Source organism: Podospora bellae-mahoneyi, chromosome 7 (genome assembly GCF_035222275.1).
Source record: "Podospora bellae-mahoneyi strain CBS 112042 chromosome 7, whole genome shotgun sequence".
Lineage (NCBI taxonomy): Eukaryota > Fungi > Ascomycota > Sordariomycetes > Sordariales > Podosporaceae > Podospora > Podospora bellae-mahoneyi.
In genome coordinates, this window is record NC_085886.1 from 1712687 (window position 1) to 1738435 (window position 25749).

The following is a 25749-nucleotide window of genomic DNA, read 5'->3' on the forward strand; positions in this document are numbered from 1 at the left end:
ATATAGGCAGCATATCACCCCGGCTGGCAGGAACCAGATAATGATCAGTTGCAAGAAGGTTAGGGCTATATATGTATATATCTATGCCCACTGTACTACCTAGGTATATTACTGACGTCCGTGATCATGATCATCACCGGACATGTTATCAAAGTACATTATTAATAATATTCTTGGGTTATTTGCTAGATGCTCTCAATCCTTTCGTCATTGGGGGACTGCTGGCTCTAGGAGAGGGGGAAAAGAAAGGCTTGATGAACCACCTTACTCTGCTGGTGGTTCATAAGCGCCGTCTTTTTCTCTCTCAATCTCATGGTTAAGCGAGCATAGTGAGGGAAGAAAGTGAGAAGCAATGGGATGAAAGCAACGATTAAAGTAGTAGTCGATGAGAAAAGCTACCTACTAATGAACAGGTCGGTGGCCCCAGGGAGATGTATGTGATTTAACTGCCGTAGACTCACCAAAATGAGAACCTATCTAGATAGGCTCACAGTCAACGATTCGGGAAGATCAAGGGAGTGTATCCTGATAGGGAAGGAGGTTTGCCGGAAGTCTTTTTACACTTGGCAAATATCTACTTCGGATGATGATGATGGGTAGGAGAATCTCTCGTTTCACTCTCTTGGTTTTACCCTTCTGCTCGAGGTGGGTTTTGCAGCGTCTGTCATCTGTATATATATATATATATATGTATATGTTCTTGGGACGATAAAGTCATGACAGCACACTCTCGAGGGTATATGGAGTCCAGGGGGTGTGTTGATGTCATTGCTCGAGTGTCTTGGGGGTGGCATCTTGATAGTTGCCTGACCAAATACCTAGTGTGATCAAGAACGACAGAGTTCTTGATTTTGGCTTGTCCTACAGCCTTTGCCATGTTTCAGGTTCGTTGGGCTCTCAGCTACAAGCCAGGTTTGGGCATCTATTCCCATGGTCTGGTGTAGGTAAGGTATCTCTTGCCGGTCACTGCCCCGACATATGCTCGTTTCACACCACCATCATTGAGGAATCTTTCACTAGTGAAACGGAGACTGAGCTGTCTGGCCTTGCCCCTTCTGTTCCGGACTCATGACCTCGACGTCAAGCCACCTGCTGTCATTAGTTGAACATCACTTCCTTTCTTGCCGTGTCAAAGAGTCTGCACGGCAGAAATAGTCATATCACAGGTCATAGCGATAGAGCAAAGCCAGTAGAACTCGCCGAGGCTGTAGAGAAGGCCATCTTTGGGAATAGTCCGGCTTGGTGCTGCAAGCGCACGGGCTCGGGGACTACTATATGGGACATAGTTCCTCCTCAAACGGAATTCCATGACGGTTGTCGTCTAGTGCCCGTGAAGAAGAGGGACATCAAGGTGGAAATTTTCTTCTTCTCCGCGTGGCTGCCCTGCCGGGTCAAGCAAGAAATGAGAAAGGCACCGCATACTTGCCCGAGGGTGGTAGTCGAAATCGAGGTGGTTGAGCGAGGTGATTAAGCGACCACGATTGTGTTTCGACACTATATCATGTGAAGTGAGGTATATAGCTCAACAGACATCAACAAAACTACTGCCCCTCTGCTACAATGCTACCACAGGTAGTAGAAAAGGACCCAACTCGACTATCACTTGGGAAGCGGTGAAGATGCAAGATGTTTAACGACGGTACATCCCCCGCAATGGCGAGAATAGTGGCGGGGAAGACAGACACAACAACGCTGGATGCCGGTAGTCAGATGCCGTTCCTGGTTTGCCTCTATCGTGGTTCCCCAGTGACCATCGAAGGGCATTGGGTGTCAACAAAGAGAACAGACGCATGTCGTGACACACAGACACACACGTTTGAGGTGTAAGTGAGGGTATTCTAAGCCCGTTGCGGTCTAGAGGCTCGCGAGACCCCTCTTGTGCTCAAGATCGAACAAATCTTGGTGCGGCATTCGCAGAGACGGGAAGGGAATGGCAGACCGTGCTTGCAGCATGCATAACAGAGCATGCAGAGCACGGTGGTTTTTTTTTTTTTTTTTTTTTCTTTCCTTCGCTTTCGCAAGCCTGGTTTGCTTTCGCTCCCCTTGGCCGGGACGGGCAGTGTTTATCAACAGGCCAAATGCCCGAGCGACATGGCCTGCATGAGAAACAAAAACGTGACGGGAACTCCTCCTCTGGGTGGGAGTTCTGGTTGACTACCGCACGGTCGTGGTAGATCGTGGGCCTGGTGAGCTAGTAACCTGGTAATTTGAGCAGACAAGACGCCAGCCGGTAGTGAGTGTACATCGTTGGTATTGCCACTCCATCAACTGGTGCTCTTTGTGCCGATGACAGTCTTACTTGCGGGGAGGGAAGCAACGTGGATGGATTCAGAGGGCAACTGGCCGTCGAGGTCTGCAATGCTCTCCTGTCCTCCGAAGCCGAGAGGTCTGCTGGGGTCGTGCTACACCGGCGAATGTAACCATCTTGAATCGCGAGTGATTTAAGAGGTAGCGCTATTGATGGGGTTGTGGGCTCGCTCAAGACGCCGTCTCCGAGAGATACCGGTAGATGATTGAAGGGTGTTCAAACAGGAAGTCGTGCAACTGGTGTCTGAGGACCCTGTGATGGTATGTATCACCTCCAAGAGGCCGTGAAACCTTGGGATCCGGGGAGGGGTTTCTGTACCAGACGCGGGGTTCGCTGGATGGTTGGTGCACACAACTCCGACGCACAGACCATGACTGATTTATGTTGCAATGATGCATTGCAACCAAAAGTCCACAGCATTTCTCGCTCCATCAGGTTTGCTCTTCCCAGCAGCCTCCAATCGTTCACTGCGGTTGGTGGCATTTCATTCAAGATTTTGATGGTACTGCAGACGCATGCTCCCAGCACAACAGGGGTCCATTAACCGAGCTCGATGTCAGGTACGCGCCGTAACGGTCGGCTCCCAAGCGGCTGTCCTGTCCTGTCTACCGTTATCTTTCAACCAAGAGGCAAAACGGAGAATAAACAACTACTATGACTATCACTTTATCACGGCTATTTGCTCGTGAGCACCTGGTCGGCGATCTGGGACGATCTGAGATGAGCCGCAAGGGTCCCCGACAATGCCGATCTCAAACCGTTGAACTCAGGAGCTGGCCGTGTTGGCCCGACCCCATCAATTGTGTGATCGCCGACCTGGGCTCTGTCGGAATTTTGATTCCCTGCTCCGTTTTGGTTCCAATCCTCTGGGGGAACAGGGAGACGAGTAATATCTGGAGTTTTTGAGAACGCAACCAGCTTTGTCATTTGACGAGGGAGACTTGTCAACTACCATCTCACCTACACGTTGTAGTACGAGCAAGCCACAGGCAATATCAAGTTTGCCCGGCTCGTCTGACTACACCAAACTCCCTCGCATGTGCAATATGCACTACGCTTACATATTGTTCAAGCCACCAACCCTCACTCAAGTGGACGCTGAGAGGCTTGCTGCCATGAGTCTCTAGCTGTCATCATACCACTTTCCTACAGCTCAAGCTTAGCAGTCAACAACAGGCTTGGATGCAAGAAAACGTGGGAAACGGAGGCAGACCTGCCTCTTTGGGTCCCATTGCATCACCGATAGACGAAACACACAGCGCCACCAACTCCTGCCTCAAGCCCCTTCAGACATCAGGGCGGCCGCCTCTGCTGAGGGAAGGATTCAAGAAACTTATCTCACGCCCCCACAGAAGCCACCGACATAAATAATTGCCTTTGGGAAATTTACCCCGCCTGTCTGTGCCCGGAATAGATGCGCCTCAGCGGCAAAGGGCAACAAGACCTGCCATTTTGACGAAATGGAATCAGCAGGTAATCTGAAGAATCTTGAACAAAAAGATAACATTGCAGCATGAGTGGGGGGTAAAAAGGGGCAAGAAACGGACAAAAGAAAAAAAGTTGCTCACGTTGGAAGATGGACACGACGTTGAATACATAGGTTTCTTTTTATCTTCCACTAACTTTGGAAATAGTACCGATGCTACACAGTGGGGTTCTTTTTCTTTGTGTTAAGTTTTACAAGGTCGGCATCAGGTGGCACAAACCACACCAAGGACAGGATCCGATTCGACTTCCAAAGACGTGGGTGAGACGGGATGATGCTGCAAGTGATTGACGAAGATCGGATTGGTTGGCTTCTGGCCAGGCCAGTCCGGGAAGGATCCACGCACACGGGACATCCTCGGCCTCCGCCTGGGAGCCTTAACTCGAGGGCCTCTTCGAATACGATGGAGCGCCGAGGCTTCTATTCCCAACTGCCGGCGCACAACACAGCCAAAGACGTTGCAAAAAGACGAGATCACGGCCACCCTTCGGTAGGCCTCGGCGAATCCGCCAGAAGTGAGCCGGCACAGGAAACGGTCGGGCAGGCAGCTGGGCCGCATTCCAGCTGCTCTTCTCTTCTGTTCCACCGATGCTTCTATGCATGTTCGTAACTGATGGGAGCCAGAGGAGGTGATATCCAAGGAAACAAGACTGACCCAAGTTTGTTGGCGGCGTAATGCTCTCAACCTTCCTACAGAGCAACGATACGATACAAGTCTCCTGCAGAACCCCACCTCCTAGGAAAAATCATGACTTCACTGTACCACCACCGTGCGCACCGCTGCGGCGGAGTTGGGCGTCATTTGCTGTTGATCCGGCCTGGAACTGTTGTGCGTTCGTCGGATTTTCGGATTTGTGCTGCTGTCAGAGTTCAGTGAGCTGGAGTGCTTGGTTGGAAAACGGTCAACAGCATCTCCCATGATTCCCATGGGTTGGGGATTGTTGGATGCATGCCGTTGGGCTGGGTGTAAGACCCCATCACAGTGGGGCCTATCGTGGTTGAAGCACTGCAGTGGCTTGCTGCTGGTGCACACACCCAGCTGCCACGCGGGTTTCCGTCTTCATCACTTCCAGCCTGGTGAGCTACATTCATTCACACATTCTAGCTTCTCGGAAACTCCAACTTCGACAGCTCAAAGCGCAACCAAGACCATCTTCTTTTCTACAGACAGCCTCTTCTGTGATCTTGCTATCTGTCCCACCTCAGCTACCTGGCAACCCACGCTATCTTTGGTGACGGCATGTCCGTGACGAAAGGGTGGGCGCTGCCGTCTCCACAGCGGGAGCTCTGCCACGTGCTAGCGATGATCACCCCTCGTTCATCGCCGTTCTTCTGTCGCTGACTTGCATTGACGTGAATAAATAGGCGAAAATCATCATCTCGCAAAGTTGAAAAGAGACATTAAAGAACAACTATGCGGAGCTTACCGTTCAGGCGCAAATGTACGAGCTCATGGGCCTGTGATGGAGACATTTTTCAACATGTTCACAAGTCCATCAGCTGTGTTGCTGTCCTAGTATAAGTAAGAAGCCCGGACCCCTTATTCTACAGGTCGAGACTCCATCTCATTACAGACCATGACATAGCTACCGTGTACGATGCAAATCAAAGATGCCTTGGCTTGCCCGGGCACAGCAATAGAGATGCAAGGACGGGGACATCCGGAACGCCGCCACAGTCAAAGACTCAGAATCCGCCCTGCTTCCATCCTCCTTGTGCCGTGTCTGGGAAGAATGGCTTTGTCTTTTTCCCGGAGGCACAGAACCATCAGCATGAACGACGCTATCGTCAGAGTGGACGGGTTAGGACCATCTACGCAGTATGATTTCTTGAATCCTATATCCTGTGGTTCAGTTGTAGTGGTGGGTGGGTGGTGGAAGGGGGCAAAACGGTCAGATAACCGTTACCCATCCGTCGTCATAATAATAATGATAATAATAATAAACGGTCCCCCTGGGCGCTGGAAAGGGAGGAGATTCGAAAACAGTTGCCCAAAGCGACCCCTGCCAATCCCATTTCTGGACCTCTGTCGTCGTGCCATCAGCACCATCACTTCAGCAGTGAACCCCACCGCAGAAGCAACAGGACCAGGGACATGGACAGGGCTGATACCTTTTATCCCCTATCCGTAATTGGCGTTGGGAGCCCGCCCACTGCTTTTCCAAGTTCCCGTTTCCCAAAAGACTGTCTCTTCCCCCCTCAGCGAAAGGTCAGGAACGGTGGTTCTTTTGCCTGAGCGTTGGGAGGCTGTCTTAATAGACGCTGTTAAGACCCCATTTTTATGGTTCTCTGCCTCACCCTTTCCCCGAGAAAAGAGCGGTCCAAGATTCTGGATTCTTGTTCCTGAATCTCCCTCGAGGAAACGAAACGCCGCAGTGATTGACTTGTTCCTCCTGCTTCCTTTCCGTGGAGACCGGACCACCCCGAGACCTACAGGCTGCTGAACAACACCGGCACTGCCATCATCACCTCCAGTCACACACACGACGTCCCAGTCCCAGTCTGCACCGCGCACACAACCCGGACAGCCCGCGTACTTCCTATCCCGTTGTCCCTCCCGACACATCCTACACCTTGGACGACACACACACCCACACCCCCAATTGGCCTCCTCCCACTATCTCGTGCATCCAACCTGCCGTCTCGACCGAACCGTGACGTTGCGTCGGAACAATTTACAATTCCGCCTCGCAGAGCTGCAGAGGTGCTGAAGAAGAAACCCACAGACAGGTCGCTGAAGACGCGCCAACGAAAAGGGACCACTCGAGCCACTCGAGTACCGCCAAGGCGCTCTTATTTCGGTCCACGGGACCTTTTGAGCAGCTTCTCAGCCAGGAACCGGCCACTTTAAGGGCCTTTCTCTACCAAGCAAAACAACCTCGACCAAAAACCCGCCGATTTGACACCTACCTACTTTTGGCGCAGCCATGCCCCGCCTGATTCTTTGGGATCTTCTACCGCATTGTTGATACAACTGTCTGAAACAACAGGGCTCCCCTTGACCAAAGATTGAACGAACGGGAGAAGAGTAGCAACTTTAATAGTCTGTTACAACCACAGGCCGACAGGCAGCAGATCTCCCGGGAGAGCCAAAACGATTTAGACTTGGGCGCCGTCGACGATTTAGTCCCACAGATTCTCTCACCCGCAGGAGCCACTCGAACCATACACTGCAGCCTGCAGCTTGGACGATAGAGAGAAGAGAGCAACACACGAAACGAAAGGACGAAGAAGTTTTGGTTGAAAGAGAAGAGAAGAGAAGAGAAGAGAAGAGAGCAGGATATCAGCAGTTATATCTGCAACACACACATGTTCAGCAGATCATCTAGATCGCACGCCAAGAAGACTCAGGGTTTTGCGACGGAGCATCAGCGAAGGAATCACGACAATTTCGAACGGGCAGGGCTCTCAGACCTAGGCTCCGACTCGGCGACGGTGCGGTCTGGTGGTGGCGGCGCTTGGAGAACAGACTTTGGCCCGTCGAACCACAACTACTACACCGGCAGCAGTAGCGCTGCGAGGTCTTACGGGGCGCCGTTGTACCCGGAGAAGAGTAGGTTCCCGTTCCCTTGTGTTTTCCTGTCTGTCGTCTTTTGGAAAATGCCCCTCGCTGGGTCTCTCGGTGGTGACCCCGTCCTGATTTGACTGCGCCGTATCATCACGGCCGCACTCTGCCAGCCAGTCAGGCCAGTAGACTCGGCACCGAGGTTGTCTGCGCCGTGTGCTTGCCACCAAGTAGATAGATCTCCACACCCGGTGTGAACAAGGGCTAATTCCGCCACTCTCCAGGTTTCTCCATCGCATCAGGGACGCTTCACGCGCCATCGCACCGCTCGACGGCCTCGGTCAGCTCCAACAAGTCGCGCGAGAGCAACTCGAGATCCATCTCGACGACACAGGGCGCCATGAATTCAGACAGGACCCGGTCCCGCAGGGAGCGCACCTTTGTGGGGAGCGAGTGCGCCGTGTGCGAGGAGCCGTTGGAACACACGCTCCGGGGCGAGAGGATATTGCAGTTCTCGTGCACCCACGTGGCCCACGAGGCGTGCTTCTACGAGTTCATCCGCGAGTTTGATTCCCAGTACTGCCCGACATGTAATGCGCCCCTGCACCTGGACACCAGCCGCGGCGGAAACGTGCTGGATATAGGTAAGGACGTCGAGGAACGAATGCGATTATGGAAGCAGGTTGGTACTGACCCAACGTTTGTTTGGTGCTTTTAGAAAAAATCAGCAATATGGTGCGCGCAGTGTCAGTAAATGACACCAGATCACAGGGAACTCCGACCCCGACGACGCAGCATTGGGATGATACGGGAAGGCCGCAGAGCCGGGGGTCGAGCGCGCGACCTGGTGGTGGTGGATCGAATGGGCACCGGGATGCTCCTCGAGGAAGCCAGCGGGACAGCCGCGAGAGTCGGGAAGCGCCACCTTCGGATCACCGCTACAACGGGCCGAGACACGCGCGGAGTGATAGCGAGGCGACGGGTGTTGCCTCTTCGGGAGGATACCCAGAAACGACGCAGAGCGGACCACCGCGGCGACACGATTATGATGTTCAGGCTATGGAGACCTCGCTCGCCAGCCCCCGGACGGTCACTCGGAATCCCATCCCCGCGCCCACGGTTACGGTGCGGTCAGAGTTTCCCACCATCACGAGGTCACGACAGCAGCAGACGCTCACCTGTCTGGTAACGGTGGAGGTGCCGGATATCAAGTGGCGGCCCGACCCAGAAGACCTGCAGGCCGCCCCTCCGCCGTTGGCGCCACCGAGAGCCGAGGAGCAGTTCCACAGGGCGCCTTCACCAGCGCAAAGTGCGCCGCGGTTCTATCCGTACGAGTCGGCAGAGGTGCTGGCCGAGATGACGGAGAGCCTGCGCAACCGGGTAGACAACTGGCATGGTTTGGACTTCAGCCGGTAAGTGGTGTGAAGGGCATACACGGTCTCGCGGAAAAGTTGGCTAACGGCAGACGGGTAGATTTGGAAAGCTTCGATTGTACGGCACACTCCGTGTGGGCAAGGACAAAGTGTCATGGCAGGAGCTCGAGTGTTTCCTGTTTGCAGAGATGCTCATCTGCGTGAAGGAGAAGAAATCTGCGCAACAACCATCACAGTGGGAGGACCAGGATGCGCCACGGAAAAGCACACGCTGCACGCTCAAGGGATCGATTCTCATCAAGAAGCATCTCAACGAGGTGTCGTACAGTGGCAGCATGGACGAGAACATTCTCACCCTCAGCTTATCAGTAGCCGAGCTGCCCCAATTCCATCTTCGGTTTGAGAACCGAAACCAGCTCAAGCTGTGGCAGCAGGCCCTGTTGGACCTCAACGCTGTTGAGACGTCGCCCGTACGCAGTCCCGAATACGACCGTGGCGAGTTTTCAGAAACAGATGAGGATGACTGGCAAAGAACACCTGGCTCTGGCCGACCACAACGAGTGTCGTCCCTGGCTTCCTCATGGGGCGGCGCCAAGTCGGCCACAACTGCGCCTACCGAGTACACCAACTTTGCGAGGAGCCCTCTTCTGCCCTCGATTCATGTGCCTGTGGATGTTGTGGTGGTGGTGCCCATTTCGGCTTCGATGCAGGGTGTCAAGATCAACCTGGTTCGCGATGCTCTTCGGTTTATGGTACACACGCTCGGCGACCGTGACCGCATGGGCTTGGTGACCTTTGGATCATCTGGCGGCGGCGTACCTATCGTCGGCATGACGACCAAGGCGTGGCCTGGCTGGGGTAATGTTCTGAACTCGATCAAGCCCGTTGGACAAAAGAGCCACCGTGCTGATGTTGTCGAGGGCGCCAATGTGGCCATGGATCTGCTCATGGGCCGCAAGTACAACAACCCCATCGCGACCATCATGCTGATCAGCGATGCCTCCACCTCGGACGCCGACAGCGTCGACTTTGTGGTATCGCGCGCCGAAGCAGCCAAGATCACCATCCACTCGTTTGGTCTCGGTATGACCCACAAGCCGGACACCATGATCGAGCTGTCCACCCGGACAAAGGCCTCGTACACCTATGTAAAAGACTGGATGATGCTCCGAGAGTGTCTCGCCGGCTGCCTCGGCGCCTTGCAAACTCTTTCTCATCAAAACGTCAAGCTCAAGCTCAAGCTTCCCGAAGGCTCCCCGGCCAAGTTCCACAAGATCAGCGGCGCCCTCCAAATCACCAAGCGCGCCACGGGCCGCGATGCTGAGGCGTCTATCGGAGACCTCCGCTTCGGCGACAAACGCGATATCCTCGTCCAGCTAGTCATCATCCCAGACAACGCCTCCCAAGAGCAGCTTCCGCAAGACCCATGGGATAACATCGTCTCCGGTCTGGAAGCCCTCGGCGGCCCGATGGATCAGGACGAGCAACGAACCGTCTCGGTAGAAGAAGTCCCCCTCATCCAAGCCGAGCTCATCTGGGGTGACATCCTCCGTGACGGCACATCCCAACACACTCGCCCTTCGCTCCTGGCAATTACCATGCTACCCGCCTCGAACTCGAAGAAGTCGTGGAATAACTCCCAGCCCATCCCTCCCCACCCACACATCGTCCAGCGGAGGATGGAGCTCTTGACGTCAGACATGCTAACACGGGCACTAACCCTCGTCTCCCGCGGCCAGCACGACCGAGCCCACACTTTGCTCAACGAAACCCGCTCCATCCTCAAAGGCCTCGGGAAAGGCGGGTTGCCACCCGTCCCACCGCTCCCCCCATCGGGAGGCAACAAATCTCAACCCTCCACCCCCCACCCGGACAACGCCAACCCGTCCCCCACGGCCGGTACCCCAGACAGGAAGAACACACCCTCTCCCACGTCGGGGAACCACTCCTCTGCCGGCAGCTTCCCACCGGTGCCAGGGCAGATCTCCCGTTCCAGATCGACAGACGGACTGGGGGTGATGGGAACAGCAGCGGGGATAGACACCAACACGGTTGCGGCGCTGGATGCCGAGCTGGAGAGCAGTCTCGAGTGGATCAACCACCCGGCCGTGTTTGGGCGGGACAGCAGGAAGGCGGTGCTGCAGGCGATCGGGGTGATCAGCAGCCAGAGGGCGTTTACGTTCCGGACGCCGATTGAGAGCCTATGGGCGGGGAGGGTGTCGGGTGTGAAGAAGCTGACGGAAAAGTCAAGGGAGTGGAGGGAGGAGGGGGGAGGGGAGGGGGGGATCATGGAGGAAGCTTAGGAGGGGGTGGTGGTGTTGTGGTCTTCCCCTCCCATGGGTTTGCTTGGGGTTTTTGAGTATGGGAGGGAGCGAGCATCTTGGCGTAGTTTTACGATTTTGGTGGAAGTTTTTTTTTTTTTTTTTTTTTTTTTTTTTTTTAGGTGCGATCTGTTCTTGTTTTACACTTGGGGTTTTTTGTTTCGAGTTGTTACACTTCGAATTTATCTCTCACACTTTCGAATACCCCCTATTCATATACTTGCAACCTCGGTTTTTTTTTCTTCTTTTTTTTGCTTTGGCTCTTTTGGGTTTACGTTTCTGCTTCTGTTGGAAAACTCAGATTTTGCTTTGAAAGAGCGGAGGAAGGGGTTGGGGGTGGAGGTGGGGTAGGAGGATATCTATATATATATATTTGCTTGGATGAGATACCATTCTGCTTTTCTTTCTTCTTTTTTTCTTTTTTTTCTTTTTTTTTTCTTTTTGGTGGTTTTCTTTTCGATTATTTTTTGTCTGGTGGTGCGCGGATGAGGCGAAGAGCGGAGGATAATTCCTTTTTTTTGCTGGTTTTTTTTTGGATAAGACAATTTCACAGTACATGGTTCTTTCAACCTTTTTTGTTTCCTTTATGTATACGGTGATGGGAGGTGGGTGGTGGTATGAACCTGATATGTAGCCCATCTGTGCAGTTTCGATGGTGTGGGGTGTATTTGGTTTGGTTTTCAGCGCGGGGGAACGGGTGGTATGTGAGATGAAAATATATCTTTTTATGTTCGTGCTCTTGTTGATTCAAGAATTGTTTGTGGATTGTGAACCGCCGGAAGAGTGAAGCTGTCCCCGGCATGCGGAGCTTTTCGGGAAAACGTTTTCTGCACGGAACGGCCCGTTGTGAGACTAAAAGTTGCAAGAGTGGAAGCGAGAGCCACTTTGGATTCCAACGGCTCTTGGTTTGGGTAGACCGTTGTTGACAGAAACCGGTGGGATATGAAATGAAGAAAGAGGGATTGTATGTCATATTGACCCAGTCAATTTGGTCATCCATGAACTGTAGATAGCTGCCGGGTACACTACCTTGTAGTCACGACGCTCAGGTGTTGCCAATGTTTGTTCTGGCTCATGACCACCTAGAATAGGCCAAGGCTGGCGGGAGCCCACATTGGGCAGCAGCATGATGACATGACAGATCGGGGGATTGCATCCTTTTCTTTGGTAGTTGTTCAGCTCGAGCAGCAGTTATCGGGCAAGGCCAGTGTAGGTTATACAGCGGCTCCTGCCATCAGCAAAAACGGAAACACCCCCAATTCCGTTTCGTTCAGCTGGTTCAGGATGCCCTTGCAAATTGCCACGTCTATTTTTTTTATCAGATGGAAATGATAATCTCTGACCAATCAGGGTGGGCAAGAGAGCGGTTCGAGCGAAGTCGCTTGTTCCCCTCTTCCCGTTGGGCTGGCCGGTGGGGTCTAGCGTTCCCCCTGTTCGTTGGTCCCCGAAGTTCCCAGGCAGGGTCAGTGAATCTCGTTGAAAATGTAGGCATTCGTTCCAGCGCATGAGCTGCTGCGAGAAATGAGGATGGGGATTTGGAGGGGCAAGGTTGCTTTGCTGTCTGGGTGGGTGAACCGAGGATTTTTTTTTAGCACTCAAACGTCTGAACCATTTTATTCTTGAAGGCTGAATGAAGAAGGGGGATTTCAGTTCAGACAGCATACCACCCACCCACCCACACACACACCGAAACACGAACCGACACGGCGAAGGCAACCACTTACGCTAGCCAGCCTGCTCACTGCCCCTGCTGATCGCTGAGGTGAGGTGAGTAGCTCTCACTCGTTCGACAGTGGGGAGGGGGTTGGGGTAGCTTGGGACTCACAAACTCAGACCCTTCTGAATGCGCCAAATAAGAACCTGGAATAGTTGTCTTGTCTCACCTTACCTGATCAGGCCTTTTTGCTCATCTCATTTGGGAGGCACCCACACACCTACCTCACTTTTCATCTCACATTTGAAATCCTTCATTCATTTGGACCCTCATCAGACTTTCATCGGCACATACACACGGAAGATGAACTTTTTTGCGGTTGGGACGAAAGGATTATTATTTTTTGTTTCATATTCTTGTCATCCCTTCCAGGCGGCTCTGTTGATGGTTGGAGGGGCATAATAACAGCTGCGGCATAAAATCGATCCAGGCACCTTGCATACTATTTCAACAAAGGCAACCATGGCAGACAGCCAACCGCTGCTGGGTAACAGGGCTCATGACTACGGCTCAACCACGGCTGGTGAAGATGGGATTATTGAGAGGATACCGACACCGTTAGGTGCAGAGGAGGAGGAGGAGGGGGGGGAGGATATACAAGATGGTGTACTGCGCATCGAGGCGGTTTCTCGGTTATGGACGAAAAGGGGGTTGATGATTGCTTACTTGGGGTGAGTTGCCCCCTTTACCTTGAGCTGTCGGACACAATCAACAAACAGTACTGACAGAACGTAATAGCATATTCTTCATGGCCTTTACCACGTCGCTTGAAGGTCAAGTGACGTACTCCCTTTCCGCATTCGCCGTCAGTTCGTTCAACAAGCACTCGTTGCTGTCGACGGTTTATGTGGTCCAAGGGGTGGTTAATGGTATGTTTTGTCATTCTGGTATTCGTAACGGGAGTCGAGTGCTAACAAGGTGTTTACAGCTGTCATCAAACCCCCTATGGCCAAGATAGCCGACGTCTTTGGCCGACTAGAGGCCTTCTCCATATGCATCGTCCTGTGTGTTCTGGGATACATCCTCATGGCCGCCTCGCGAAACGTCGAAACGTATGCCTCGGCGCAGATATTTTACGCGGCCGGCTTCACCGGATTGCAGATCCTGCAGCAGGTCTTCATCGCCGACACGAGCGATTTCCTTAACCGCGCCCTGTTTTCGAGTCTGCCGGACAGCCCGTTTCTGGTAACCGTCTGGATAGGACCAGCCATCGCCGCGCTGTTCCTCGCAAAGAGCACATGGCGCTGGGGATACGCCGTCTGGACCATCATTCTCCCGCTGGCCTTTTTGCCCCTCGGGCTGAGCCTGCTCATCAACGGCCGCAAGGCAGAGAAGCTGGGCTTGGTACCAAAGCGACGCGCCATGAGCACCTCCTCCTCGGCCGACAACAAAAAGCCCTCACTTTCAACATCAGCCAGAAACCTCTTCCAAGAACTCGACGGCATCGGCATCCTCCTCTTCTCCCTCGGCCTCTCCCTCATCCTCATCCCCCTAACCCTCGTCTCCCGCTCCAAAACCGGCTGGCACGACCCCCACATCATCCTCATGATCCTCAGCGGCATCCTTCTCCTAGTCCTCTTCCCCCTCTGGGAATCCCGCGCTCCTCACCCCCTCTTGCCACTAGAACTCCTCAAGTCCCGCACCTTCGTCGCCGGGTGTCTACTTGGCTTTTTTTATTTTGCCGTCTTTTACATCGCCGTCCAACCTTACTTTTACTCTTACCTCCTCGTGGCCCTCAACCTCCCCGTCACCAGCGCAGGGCCCATAACCCAAACCTTTTCCTTCGCCTCCACCATCGCCGCCATCGCCGCGAGTCTAGTCATCAAGCGCCTAGGCGGTGAACCCCGCCCAAAACCCTGGATCGTCTTCGGCGCAACAATCTACACCCTCGCCATCCTGCTGCTGCTCCACACCCGCAAGCGCGGCGTTTCCGAACCGGTCCTCTACACAGCGCAGATGTTCCTCGGCGCCGGAGCGGGGTTGATGCACGTGGCTACTCAGCTCGTCGTCCAGGCGGCTGCGTCTTCGAGCTCCAACCTCAAGGGGAGGAACCGGCATCAGCACGTCGGGGTGGCGACCGCGGCGTTTTTGACGCTGGTGCAAGTCGGGAGCGCGGTGGGGAGCGCGGTGAGCGGGGCGATTTGGGGGAGGTTGATACCGGGGAAGCTGAGGGAGTATCTCCCTGAGGATGCGAAGGGGGAGGCGGGCAAGATTTATGGGAGCGTGAGGGAGGCGGTGTCGTATCCGTGGGGGAGTCCGGAACGGGAGGCGATTGCGAGGAGCTATCAGGAGACTGTGGAGGTGCTGCTTTGGGTGGCGCTGGGGGTTTGTGTGCCGGTGCTCGTTATGGCTTGGGCGGTGGGGGATTTTAGATTGAGGGGGGGGGATCCGAGGCCGGCGGGGGAGGAGGAGGGGAGAAGGGGAAGGGGGTGGTGGGGGTTGTTGCTGTGGGGTGGGAAGAGGAGGGATTAAAAGGGAAGAAGATATGGTTTGGTTGTTTTTGAGAGAGGGAGGAAGCAAGCGATGATTTTCTGGTTGGATGGCTTGGTCACCAAGCGTTGAATGTTTCGTTGTTGACACCACGGATTGTTTGAATAGTTTGGGTGTTGGATGTACTGTATTCTTTTGATTTGCTGTATACATTAGAAATACACATGTCGCAAGACAATATCACCACCACCCTTATCCCCACCATTCGCCTATCTTTTCCTTGCTTGCTTGTGGGAAAACAGTCTCAATCATAACCTCAATATTGGCGCACAAGAACCAATCAGAGCAAGGGCGTGTGGCTCAGTTGGTAGAGCGTTCGCTTAGCATACCCCCGACCTGTATGCGAAAGGTCCTGGGTTCGATTCCCAGCTCGTCCACAACCTCCTACCTATGACGGTATCATTTTCTTTTTTCTTAGGTCTCTGCCAATATCTCTTTGCAGCTTCAAGTTATGAGGGAGTGATTTCAGGTTCACAAGCAATAGTAGAGCATTAAACCTGCACACCCTCCAGAGGCGCATTATTCCAACTGATTTTAAAATATCAAAAAGACACCGCGATGTGAATACATACATCTATCACCCCCTTCTTCACCATTATATACACCCCAGCCCAACGCCCACACTCTCCCATATCACACAACCCCTTCTCCTTACTACTTCCCCCCATCATAAATATCCCCCACCCCAACCCCCATCTTCCCCAGTCTCGCAACAAGCATGGTATTCTCCCTCTGCAAATCTCCCACCTGCCCCCTCAAAATCTCAATCTCCTTCCTCGCCACATCCCTCTCCGCCCTCGTCCGCTCCAGCTCCATGGCCAGATCCGCCCTCTCCTCCCTCTCCTGCATCTTCCTCCTCTTTTCCTCCTTCTTCTTCTCCTCCTGCTGCTTCTTCTCCGCCAGCCTCCTCACCTCCCTCTCATACTTCTCCTTCTGCTTGGCAATCCCCCTCTCATGCTTCTCCTTCAGCCTCTGAAGCGCCGCTTCCTCCTTCACCTCGTCCGATTCCTTGTGGTGGTTGTGATGTCTCCTCTGGTGTGACCTCTCCAGCTTAGCCTGCGCCTTCTTCATGCGTTCCTGCAGCTTCTTCAGCTCCTTCTCGTGTTGGCTCGACAGCGAGGCCGAATGAGAAGTGTGAGCTACCGAGTTGTTGTCGTCGTTGGAGTGCAGGGACGAGGGCGAGACAGAAGACAAGGTGGAGGCGACGTCGTTGTGAGAGTCAGCTTTGGATAACAGTCCCGCTGCCGTCACATCATTATCGCCACCACCACCCTCTGCGTTGTGACCTTCTGACGCAGAGGCAAAGCTGAGTTCGGATGATGTGTCGCTTTCGTCGTCGTCGTCGTTGAACAGGCTCTCTTCGTCTTCGGTAGCAATCGTCGAGCCGGCGAGGGTGGCTACTTTAGACGCAACCGCTGAGCCGGCTGCCCCGAGGGCTGATGCTATCATACCGTAAAAGCCGCTCGGGGGCGTGACCTCGCCTCGTTTGTCATGGCGGTGCACCTCCCCATTATGGTCCGTGTCACGGAGTTGAATCAACACCGAGGAATCAACCGCGCCGCCGTTTTCGATTTTCTCGGGCTTCTTTCCTTCGGCTTTGCTCACCTCCTCCCCCTCCCCTTCATGGTCTCCATCAACAGCTGTCTCATCGTCATCACTCCGTTGCTGCTGAGCTTCAAACCACTTCAGAAACTGCCCCGCGTCATTCACAATCCCCCCTGGAGTCCCCTTCTCAACCATAAACCTTGGCACACTCCCCCCCGGGTCACTCCTCGTGACCATCAACCACTCGATTGCCATTTCCACATCCTCCTCTTCACTATCCTGCCTCTCTTCAATCGCCTTCTTGGCCGACCTAAGAGCAACGTCCTTGTCGTCTTTCCCATCATGCTCGCCCCAGTCACCACTCGACCTCGTCCTCCTAAGCGGCTTCACAACCGGCACCTCTCTAATCACCTCCACACTCTCATACACCCCTCTAATAAACCCCGACCGAGGCGGACAATCAGGGTGCTCCACCGGCCGACTCACAAGCATAAACTGCCTCGGCCCCCTCCCCTTCTTCTGTTTATCCCCATCAGTCTCCTTCCTCACCGGAGGCGTCATATGCAGCGCAATAAAATCCCTCGCCGTCGTCGGTCCTCCAAACCTCGCCGAAACCTGAAACACTGCTACTTTGTCAGCCTTTATCCAACCAACCCCCCCCCCTCTCTCTCAATTCTCCATCACTTACCCTCCATGAGCCCCTCCTCCCCCTCAACCCTCTCCACCACCCTCTCCGCCCCGATCCCCCTAATATTCCCACATCCAGGCTCCTTCCCCTCCCTCTCGCACCTCTTGAGCGTCTCTTTGAACTCCCGTCTCAACGCCTCCTCCCACCTCCCAAAATCCATCCCGTGATGCAAGCTGTACCGCCCGAACCAAGCCCCCTTGCCATCTTTGGCCGATAATTTGTACACAGTAATCCCGTGGGGGTTATCCCTCGGATTAGTCTTCACCTCCTTCCACTCTTTCCTCAGTTTCTCCACCGTGGCTTTTGTCTCTGGTGATGATGACAGGACAGAGTTCAGATCGAGGGCCGCAGTCGCGGATTCGGTTTGCGATCTTGGGCGGGTTGTGGGTTGAGAGTGGGAGGGGGAAGGAGGGAGGGAGTCGACGAGGATTTGGGCGTTGGAAAAGGTGTCGGTTATGACTTTGGAGATGACCTCGGGGGAGGTGCCCGAGGAGAGGTCGGTGGTCCAGGAGAGGGGGGAGAGAGATTGGAAGGGGTGGTGGTGGGTTGAGCCGCCCATCTTGTCTGTCCTGCTAAGCCAGCCCTGCAACAAGGAGAGAGAGAAAAGATGGTGATCAACGGTAAAGAGAAGAGAAGAGGAAAAAAAGTAAACAAAAGGCAGCAGGCAGAAAGGCAAGGTGTGATCGTCAAGGGGTCCAATCGCAATCTACCTGCCCTCTCCTATTCGAGTGTGTATGTGTGTGGGTGTCTGTTGGTAGCGGTCGTTGTGTCACCTCTAAAAAGGGCTTTTCGTCGTCTCCAGTTTCCGTTTGTTTGGGCTGTGCCGTCTGATAATACGAGACACGGAGACGGAGTGGTAAAAAAGGGTCAAAAAGTCGGGTACTTTTGTCAGCGCACTCGCGAGAAGACTATAAAAAGGTACGATTTCGCAGAAAAACAAAATTAATATTGATTTTCAGATTCCAACTTGTCATTGAATTTTCCGCATATTTGATAGCTAGCTTATAATAATTGATAGGTTGTCTATGCCTGTCACGAGCTCACACTCTCAAGCTTGCTTTGGGGAGCTTGTCGGACATTCAACGTAGGTGTTGACGTCACCACAAGGGTCGCCCCTGCTTCCAACAAACGTCACTCACTCCGGGCGGGTAGCTGTGACAAGACAAGGCTTCGGAAAATCATCTGGGGAAAACAGCTGCAACTAAATTTGGCTCGGATTCCGGGGAGAAGCAAAGCAGCAAGGGACTTTTGTGAATAGCATCGTGTCTCTGTATTCTTTATATGCAATGCAATAGAGACAACAATCAAGCAACGTCCCTAATAATCGTCTAAACGCACCGCTTGCTCCATAGAAAACCCAACAATGCTATACATAATACAATACACACGTGACGCTTCTTCTGCAAAACCAATGTTCCCCCTTTTCCCAGCCCGCTTGCCATATCAGAACTCACTTTGCTAACTCGCCCGCAACGTTTCCCAAAGCAAACACGGAGCAATATCCTACCAACCACAAGGACTTTTAACAAGCAATACAAGAAGGCGCCTTTCAACCTTCTCCCCCCGGTTACTGCATCGTCTTCAGGAACCCATCTAAATCGAAACTCTCCTCGTACTGGCTGTTGTCCCACAGCTCGCCCAGCCCATCCAACCATGCTGCCCTCTTGCCCGGCTGCCGTACCTCGCCAGTCTCCACATCCACCATGTCTTCCTCCCTGCCTTCCAGCGTTTCTTTAGGTTTGTCCGTTATCAGACTGGGGCCAGAGTCGCCCAGATTGAACAGGTCCAAAATCTGATCCGTGTCCATGGTTGCGAGCCCTGCGTTTTGTTGATTAACCACGGTGCTGGCCACGTCGATCTTGAAGCGCTGCAGGCTGAGGATCTTCTCTTCCAGAGTGCCGCGAGTGATGAGCCGGTACACGTTGACCACCTTCTTCTGACCGATACGATGGGCGCGATCCATGGCCTGGAGATCCTTTTGAGGATTCCAGTCGTGCTCGACGAAAATGACCGTGTCGGCACCCGTCAGGTTCAACCCCAGACCACCGACGCTGGTGGTGAGAAGTAGTACGTCATAAGAGGGGTCGCTGTTGAACTTGTTGACAATGTCTTGGCGACGGTTCGCTTCGACTGAACCGTCCAGTCGGAGATATTGTGTCGAGGGAAGCATGCCCTTGAGCACCGTGTTCTGCACCATGTCCAGCATTTCTTTCATCTGACAGAAAATCAGAGCACGGTGAGGCTTGATCGGCGTGTACAGCGGGTCGCTCGACTCCTGCCCTTCGACACCAATCCCACACTCCACCAAAAGATCTCGGAGCGCTGTCAGTTTTGGTGCGTGCGCCGGATCCTCCAGGCTTGTACCCTGCCTGGCCAGGAACTTCTGCGTGTCGTCATAGGCCCTGTGGCCTGGTTTCATGACAAGGGCCGGCGAGTTGCAGAGCTTGCGCATGTATTGCAACGCCTGGAAGATGTGCTGTTTGGCCTCCTTGTCATCCCGCCCAGCCTCCTCCGTAATCGTCTTGGCTTCCTTCTTGGTAAAGTCCTCAAACAGTTTGAGCTGGAGGTCGCTGAGGTCGCAGTAGTAGTTTTGCAGAATCTTGGGTGGCAGGTCGTTGAGCACCTCCTCCTTGAGACGACGCAGCAGGAAGGGAAGGACTTGCTTGTGAAGAGCTTCGATGGCCAATGCACCGGCTTCTTGCTCCTTGGACGAGGCCTTGCTGTTGCGACTGTTTGCAATAGGCTTTGCAAACCGGTCCTGGAACACCTTTTCGGCACCGAGGAAGCCGGGCATGAGGAAGTCAAACAAGGACCACAGCTCCAGCACGTTGTTCTGAATGGGTGTGCCGGTCAAGATGAGCCGGTGGTTGCTGGCGAGCCGCTTGACAGCCATCGAAAGCTTGGACTTGGGGTTCTTGATGAGATGACCTTCATCAAGCACCACATAGTTCCAGTTGTACTTTTCAATAATTTCGATATCATTGCGGCAAACATCGTATGAGGTGATGACAATGTCCGTCTCGTCCAGAGTGTCTTTCATGGCCTTGCGTTCCGCGGGGGGTCCAACATAGGCCGTGACGCTGAGGAACGGGGCGTAAGCCTTGATCTCTTGCTGCCAATGCCCCGATAGCGTAGGCGGGCAGACAATCAAAGACGGAAGCCTCCGGACATCAGGGGAACCCGTCTTGGCATACTCCTCAGCACGGTTGTGGTGATCGCTGGCTACGATGCAGATAGTTTGCAGCGTTTTACCAAGACCCATGTCATCGCAGAGAATGCCGTGAAGGTGATACTTGTTGAGGAAGTGCAGCCAGTTGACACCCTCCTGCTGGTACGACCGCAGCTCCGCCTTGATGGCAACGGGAATCCGAAAAGGTTCCACCTTCTTCGGGTCAAGTAGCTGACCGATGAAAGTCCGCTCTCTGTCACGGCCCTTGAGCAGCTCCTCTGAGAGTCCGGGAGGGTCGGGGATACCCGCCTCAAGCGGCACCAACTTGACCAGCGTGGCAAAGGATGTGGTGGCGATCAGTCTGATCTCGTTGTCTGAATCGCTCATGCGGCCCAGCACAGGCACGATGAGGAAAATGACATACGGCAGGATCCTGTCGCCCATGACAGCGATCAAGTGATAGATGACTTCGATAGCACCCTGTCGGAAGTTGAGGTCTAGTGGGTTGTTGATAGATGGCAAAACCTTCTCTACCAGAGTCGTCATGCCTTCGATAGTGATGACACTGCAGATGGTCGCCATGCATTTGGCGGCCATGTACCTGAATACGGATAAGTCTGAGTGCAGCGCCTTGATGACCAGAGGCACCTGCTGCATAACAAAAGGATGAAGGCTCGGGTGTAGTGTTGGCACCATGGTCCGGATGACAGACATGGCATCGACGATCTCTTGGCCAAAGGTGCTCTCTGGATCTCTTGCCTCTGCCGGGAGGGAGCCGGTGAAGGCTCTCACCAAGGGCTCTTCCATAAACGTCTGCAGGCTCGGAACGCGGGCTAGGAGATCAGGACCAAAGCTATGGGAAAGCAACTCCAGCGCTTCCTTAGCGCCGCGACGAGTGATGCGAGCTGCCTTGGCCTCCCGTGCAAACTTTGCGGCATCGACATGGTCGACGCGGTCTTCTTCCTTCTGCATCGACAGAATGACATTTGTCTTGTGCGCATGGATGGGAAACTCGGGCGTCTCGGCGACTTCGACACAGGAGAACTTGACCAGATTTGCAACCACCTTGTCTGCCGGTCCTCTCCTTCCAGATTCGGTGAAAAGCTGCACCAGTTGCGCAATGGTGGCTGCTGACCTCCCTTGAAGTTCTTGGTTTTCCTCCGTCTTGATGCTGTCCATAATTGCCTTGATCAGCGGACTCGGCTTCTTCGGAAGAACACGGATGGCGACAAGAGCACAAGCGGCAGCGGCCTTGATGCGTGCATCGCGGGCCTCCTTGGCAGATTTCGCTTCCTGGATCGCAGCAACTGTGACATCGCGAGACTCGAGAAGCTGAGGGAGGGCGATGAGCCTCTGGCCAGGCGCCATTGCTTTCTTGAGTCTTTCGAAATCATCAGTGACAACCTTGTCAGCATTGGCAATAGAGAAAGCGCCAGGCCCGGCCTCGGGGTCGCCCTGCACGACGACGGCGAGGCTGGGCAGCTTGTTGCTGTGCACTTTTCCGTGGTCGCGGAAGAGATTGAGGAGTTGTTGTGTTTGCGATCGCACGCGATGCACATAGCTGACTAGATCGCGGTAATGTGCCGGGCGCTCCTGGTCGATGATCTTCTGTAACGGCTCGACGAAGCGAGCAGCCATCTCTTTGTTGGCACAATTCGACGCGTACTCATGAACGACCATGGCAGCAGCAAGCTGCGTTGAAGCAAATGGAGATAACAGGCTCTGCGTGATGGCAGCATCATACGAGCCCAGACTAGAGGGAGGCAGCATTGACATGAGCAGTCCCATCGCCTTGGCCGCAGAGACGCGGGATCGGACCAGCACGTCCATGCCGACTAGATCAACATCGCCTTGCATCATGTGGCCGTCAACATCGTGAGTCTGTGTGGTGGGAGGAGCATCGTCCACCTTGGTCGACTTCCTACGACGCTTCGGGGCCCTTTCTGCACCCTCGGGGGGCGACGACCTTCTGGTACTGGGAGCGGGGATACCGCTCATGGAATACGTCCCGCCAGATGGCTTGAGGAAAAGTGTCGCGTTCATGGGAAGGGGGTGTCGTGGAACACCAATGGGGTGCATCGTGAGGAGCATGAGTGCGTCCACATGAGCTGCAAACTCGTCGGCGAGGACGGCAGGATTCTGTCCGAGGTTGCGGACGAGTGCATTCCACAACTCAAGCGACATGCGAAGAGTCTCTGCATCCCTTTCAACAAGAATATTCTGGAAAATGAGACGTAGGATCCTGCCGGTGAGCCAGCCTTGAGAAGTCTCCTTGCCCAAGTCCACAAAGGTCATCAGCGCCTTGAGCACAGCGAGGCGCACAGAGGTGATGGTGTGGCGGAGGAAGGGGTAGAGTCTAGGAACAAGAGTGGTGAAAGATCTCTCTTCATCCTGCGATGCCGAGAGCTTCATCGCTTCCAGGACTTCTGGGAAGCTGCAAAGAGTAGCAAGCAGATCCATAATCTTGCCGGTAGACGCGCTGAGATCATCGCCCAGGTTGGAGAGACTCTCCCAGACTATGTCGATGAGGCTGTCCAGTGCCTGTGGGCGCATGACCACGAACTCCTTGGCCATGGGAATCAATGTCGCCGCGCTGGCCGAACGAACATCGTCATCCATGTCGCCGAGGCCCTTCATGACAGAGCGGATGACGCCGTCAATCATGTCCCCATCTTGAAGCAAGAGGTCCTTGCGAACAGCAACAACATATCTCAGGCCGACCATGCCACCATGGCAGATGGCCCAGAGAAGATTCTGCTCCGACTGCTGCAGCCCCTCCTGCATCACCATTCGGTAGAGTAGTCGGTATATGGCGTACACAGACTGCGAGCTGACATGGCGAAGGACGGAACCGAGAGTTTGACCCACAGTTTCTCGAATCGGAGCCACGGATGTGTCGGAACTGTAGTCAGTAAATTTGTCGAGCATGAGTACGCAGCAGAGCCTGCATGCGAGGTCGTCCAGCCACTGTCCATTCAGCCTGGTGTTGTCTTTGATCGACAGACCTCTGCGCCTCCCTGCGCCAGCACCATGTACTCTCACCAACTCCCTTAACCCCATCGCAGCTCCATGACGAGTCTCCCACTGCGGGTCAAACAAGTCAACTTTGAGAAAGTCGCAAAGTCGCTCAAAGGGCCACTCGCTCCCTTCCATGGCATCATCGACTTCGAGCTCCGACTTGATGGGCAACAAAGGACCTTTGAACTCCGAAACGACCTTGCTGTCCTCGTCCACGTCGGCCGGTCGATCCAGGCTGAAATACTGGGACATTTTACCGTTCTTTTTGGAGTCGGCGTCAGTCATAGACACATCGTCGCCGAAACCATCGGAACCTGCGGTTGTCGTGCGGCGGATAGAAAGGTCTCCAAAGCCGGCCTTGCCCTGCGCAGCCTTCTGGGCCTCTCTTTTTCGCTTCCTCTTGAGAACGTTGAGTTGGCGTGAGCTGAGTTTACCCTCTTCGGGGTTCTGGCTCTGGCTATCAGTCGCCATAGCGTCCTGCTGCCCGGAGCCGTTGGTGCTGCCAGCTCCCTGAGGTGTCGCAGGGCTGCCGACATGGTCGCTGGCGACGGCCATCTCTTCGTCTTCGACGACTCGGCCAAGAAGACCAAGTCTGCCAGTAAGTGTCTTCTTGAGATGGGCCAGCCGTTTTTGTGGATCCAATGCCGCAAGGGCATAGTCGACGGGGCCACCTCTCAGCAAAGGCCGGCCATACTTTACAATCTTGGACATGTCAAGTGCCTCGAGAGTGTAGAACTCCTCCTGATCAAGGACAGAGTCCTTGGCCTCCTCCTTCTTGACAAAGCCATTTTCGGCAGCGGATTCTGTTGGAATGCCTTCATCGGCGGCATTCGGTTCATATAGTGGTGCATGTTCAAGGATTCTGCCAAGGGCTTTGGCAGCAGTACTCCGGGTCTCCCAGTCCTTGTGGCGCAGGTAAGGGACGACTCGGGAGAGAAGGTTGAATAATTCGTCAGGGTGGTGTTTTTGCCAGTCGGCAAGCTGGTTGACAGCAGTATCCCTGATCAATCGGGTGCTGCCTGTTTCGAGGATCCTGTGGCAATGGTGTCAGTGAACAAACCGATCACAAAGAAACAACAGACACGGCATGGCAGGCAACACAGGGACGTTGCCCCGTAGCGCAGCAGCGCATGTTGTGTAAGTGCCATGTGCTGAAGCAGGCAAATGATGTGCAGGGTTACTCACGTAACGAGCCGGTCAAGCCTGTCATGAGTGTTAGTAAGACTGAGCAGGTTTGAGATGAGATGAGAGAAGAGCAGTGGATAATACTCACCGAGACGCCATTCTTGTTTCATATCAACGAGGACAGTATACTGGGTTATTCGATGCGAATCATGGCACTGCGTCCTTCTCGTCAGCATGGTGTTCTGGTGCCTGTTTTTTCGAGATCGACGGTGACAGTGAAGGTGCGATGCAAGTAACCAGGCTGCTGCAGGCTGCATCCCCAAGACCCGTGCAAAACACGGACTGTGATTCGCTGGCCAACATCAGGGCGGATGCTTGATTGCAGCTGGTGGGGTGGTGGTGCAAGGGGCCCAAGGCGAGGCGCGCTGCCCGACGAGATCACAGATCTCTCCGATGGGACCGGGACAAACCAACCCGATTTGCATCATGAACGAACGGTTTTGCCAGATCGCTCGACGACGACAACAACAGAGCACATCACAAAAATGTGACGGTCATCCAATGATATGCATCGAGTGCTTGGGTCAAGGGTAGAGAAGAGAGAAATAAATGAACAAAAAAAGAAAAAGAAGAAAAGTAAAAGTGACATGGGGGGTCGGGATCTGACATACCTGAGACTGCACTTGAGAATAGCCTCAAAAAAAAAAAGTCGAATGCCGAAATGGTCGGGGTCCGCAGAGTCCGCAGAGTAAAAGTCAAACTTTCTCTTGTGGCAGGAAATGGGGATGGGGCACAATGTGCTTAATATGCTGGCATCAAAAAAAAAGCCAAGGTGAGCCTCTCGGTGACAGGTGAGGGCCGGCGTCGGGCCAATCAGAGGCGGAGATGTGTCAGGCTTGGGCTCAGTGTGACCTGGGGAGCGACGAGTGCAGTGGAAAGGTCGGGTGGAGGGCAGCTGGCTGGTCTATAAAGAATATTGGTTTAAATTTATAGACAGCGGGCTTTCC

General features: G+C 54.0%; 4 protein-coding genes and 1 non-coding gene across 5 annotated transcripts; 3 read left to right on the forward strand and 2 right to left on the reverse strand.

Annotated features, from left to right (window-relative positions):
* Positions 1 to 6043: 6043 nt before the first annotated feature.
* On the forward strand, positions 6044 to 10975 carry QC761_706940 (uncharacterized protein; the record flags this gene model as incomplete). The annotated part of the gene is made up of 4 exons (XM_062882247.1): positions 6044 to 7347; positions 7584 to 7943; positions 8018 to 8711; positions 8773 to 10975. Exons 1-4 carry the CDS (start codon positions 7104 to 7106, stop codon positions 10973 to 10975), a joined length of 3501 nt encoding a protein of 1166 aa, XP_062728264.1. The 5' UTR covers positions 6044 to 7103.
* A 1384-nt stretch (positions 10976 to 12359) lies between these two features.
* On the forward strand, positions 12360 to 15211 carry QC761_706950 (uncharacterized protein; the record flags this gene model as incomplete). Its single annotated transcript, XM_062882248.1, has 4 exons — positions 12360 to 13378; positions 13446 to 13576; positions 13636 to 15032; positions 15128 to 15211. The coding sequence occupies exons 1-4, from the start codon at positions 13170 to 13172 to the stop codon at positions 15209 to 15211; spliced, it is 1821 nt and encodes a 606-aa protein (XP_062728265.1). The 5' UTR covers positions 12360 to 13169.
* A 275-nt stretch (positions 15212 to 15486) lies between these two features.
* QC761_0106700 lies at positions 15487 to 15574 on the forward strand. The gene has a single exon. It is a non-coding gene; the product is annotated as a tRNA-Ala (tRNA).
* A 251-nt stretch (positions 15575 to 15825) lies between these two features.
* Positions 15826 to 17989, reverse strand: QC761_706960 (uncharacterized protein; the record flags this gene model as incomplete). The annotated part of the gene is made up of 2 exons (XM_062882249.1): positions 15826 to 17365; positions 17431 to 17989. 2 exons carry the CDS (start codon positions 17987 to 17989, stop codon positions 15852 to 15854), a joined length of 2073 nt encoding a protein of 690 aa, XP_062728266.1. The 3' UTR covers positions 15826 to 15851.
* Positions 17990 to 18997: 1008 nt separating this feature from the next.
* On the reverse strand, positions 18998 to 25692 carry MOT1 (TATA-binding protein-associated factor mot1; the record flags this gene model as incomplete). The annotated part of the gene is made up of 3 exons (XM_062882250.1): positions 25414 to 25692; positions 24803 to 24957; positions 18998 to 24650 (listed from the first exon to the last, which is right to left on the reverse strand). The coding sequence occupies exons 2-3, from the start codon at positions 24910 to 24912 to the stop codon at positions 18998 to 19000; spliced, it is 5763 nt and encodes a 1920-aa protein (XP_062728267.1). The 5' UTR covers positions 24913 to 24957; positions 25414 to 25692.
* Positions 25693 to 25749: the final 57 nt, after the last annotated feature.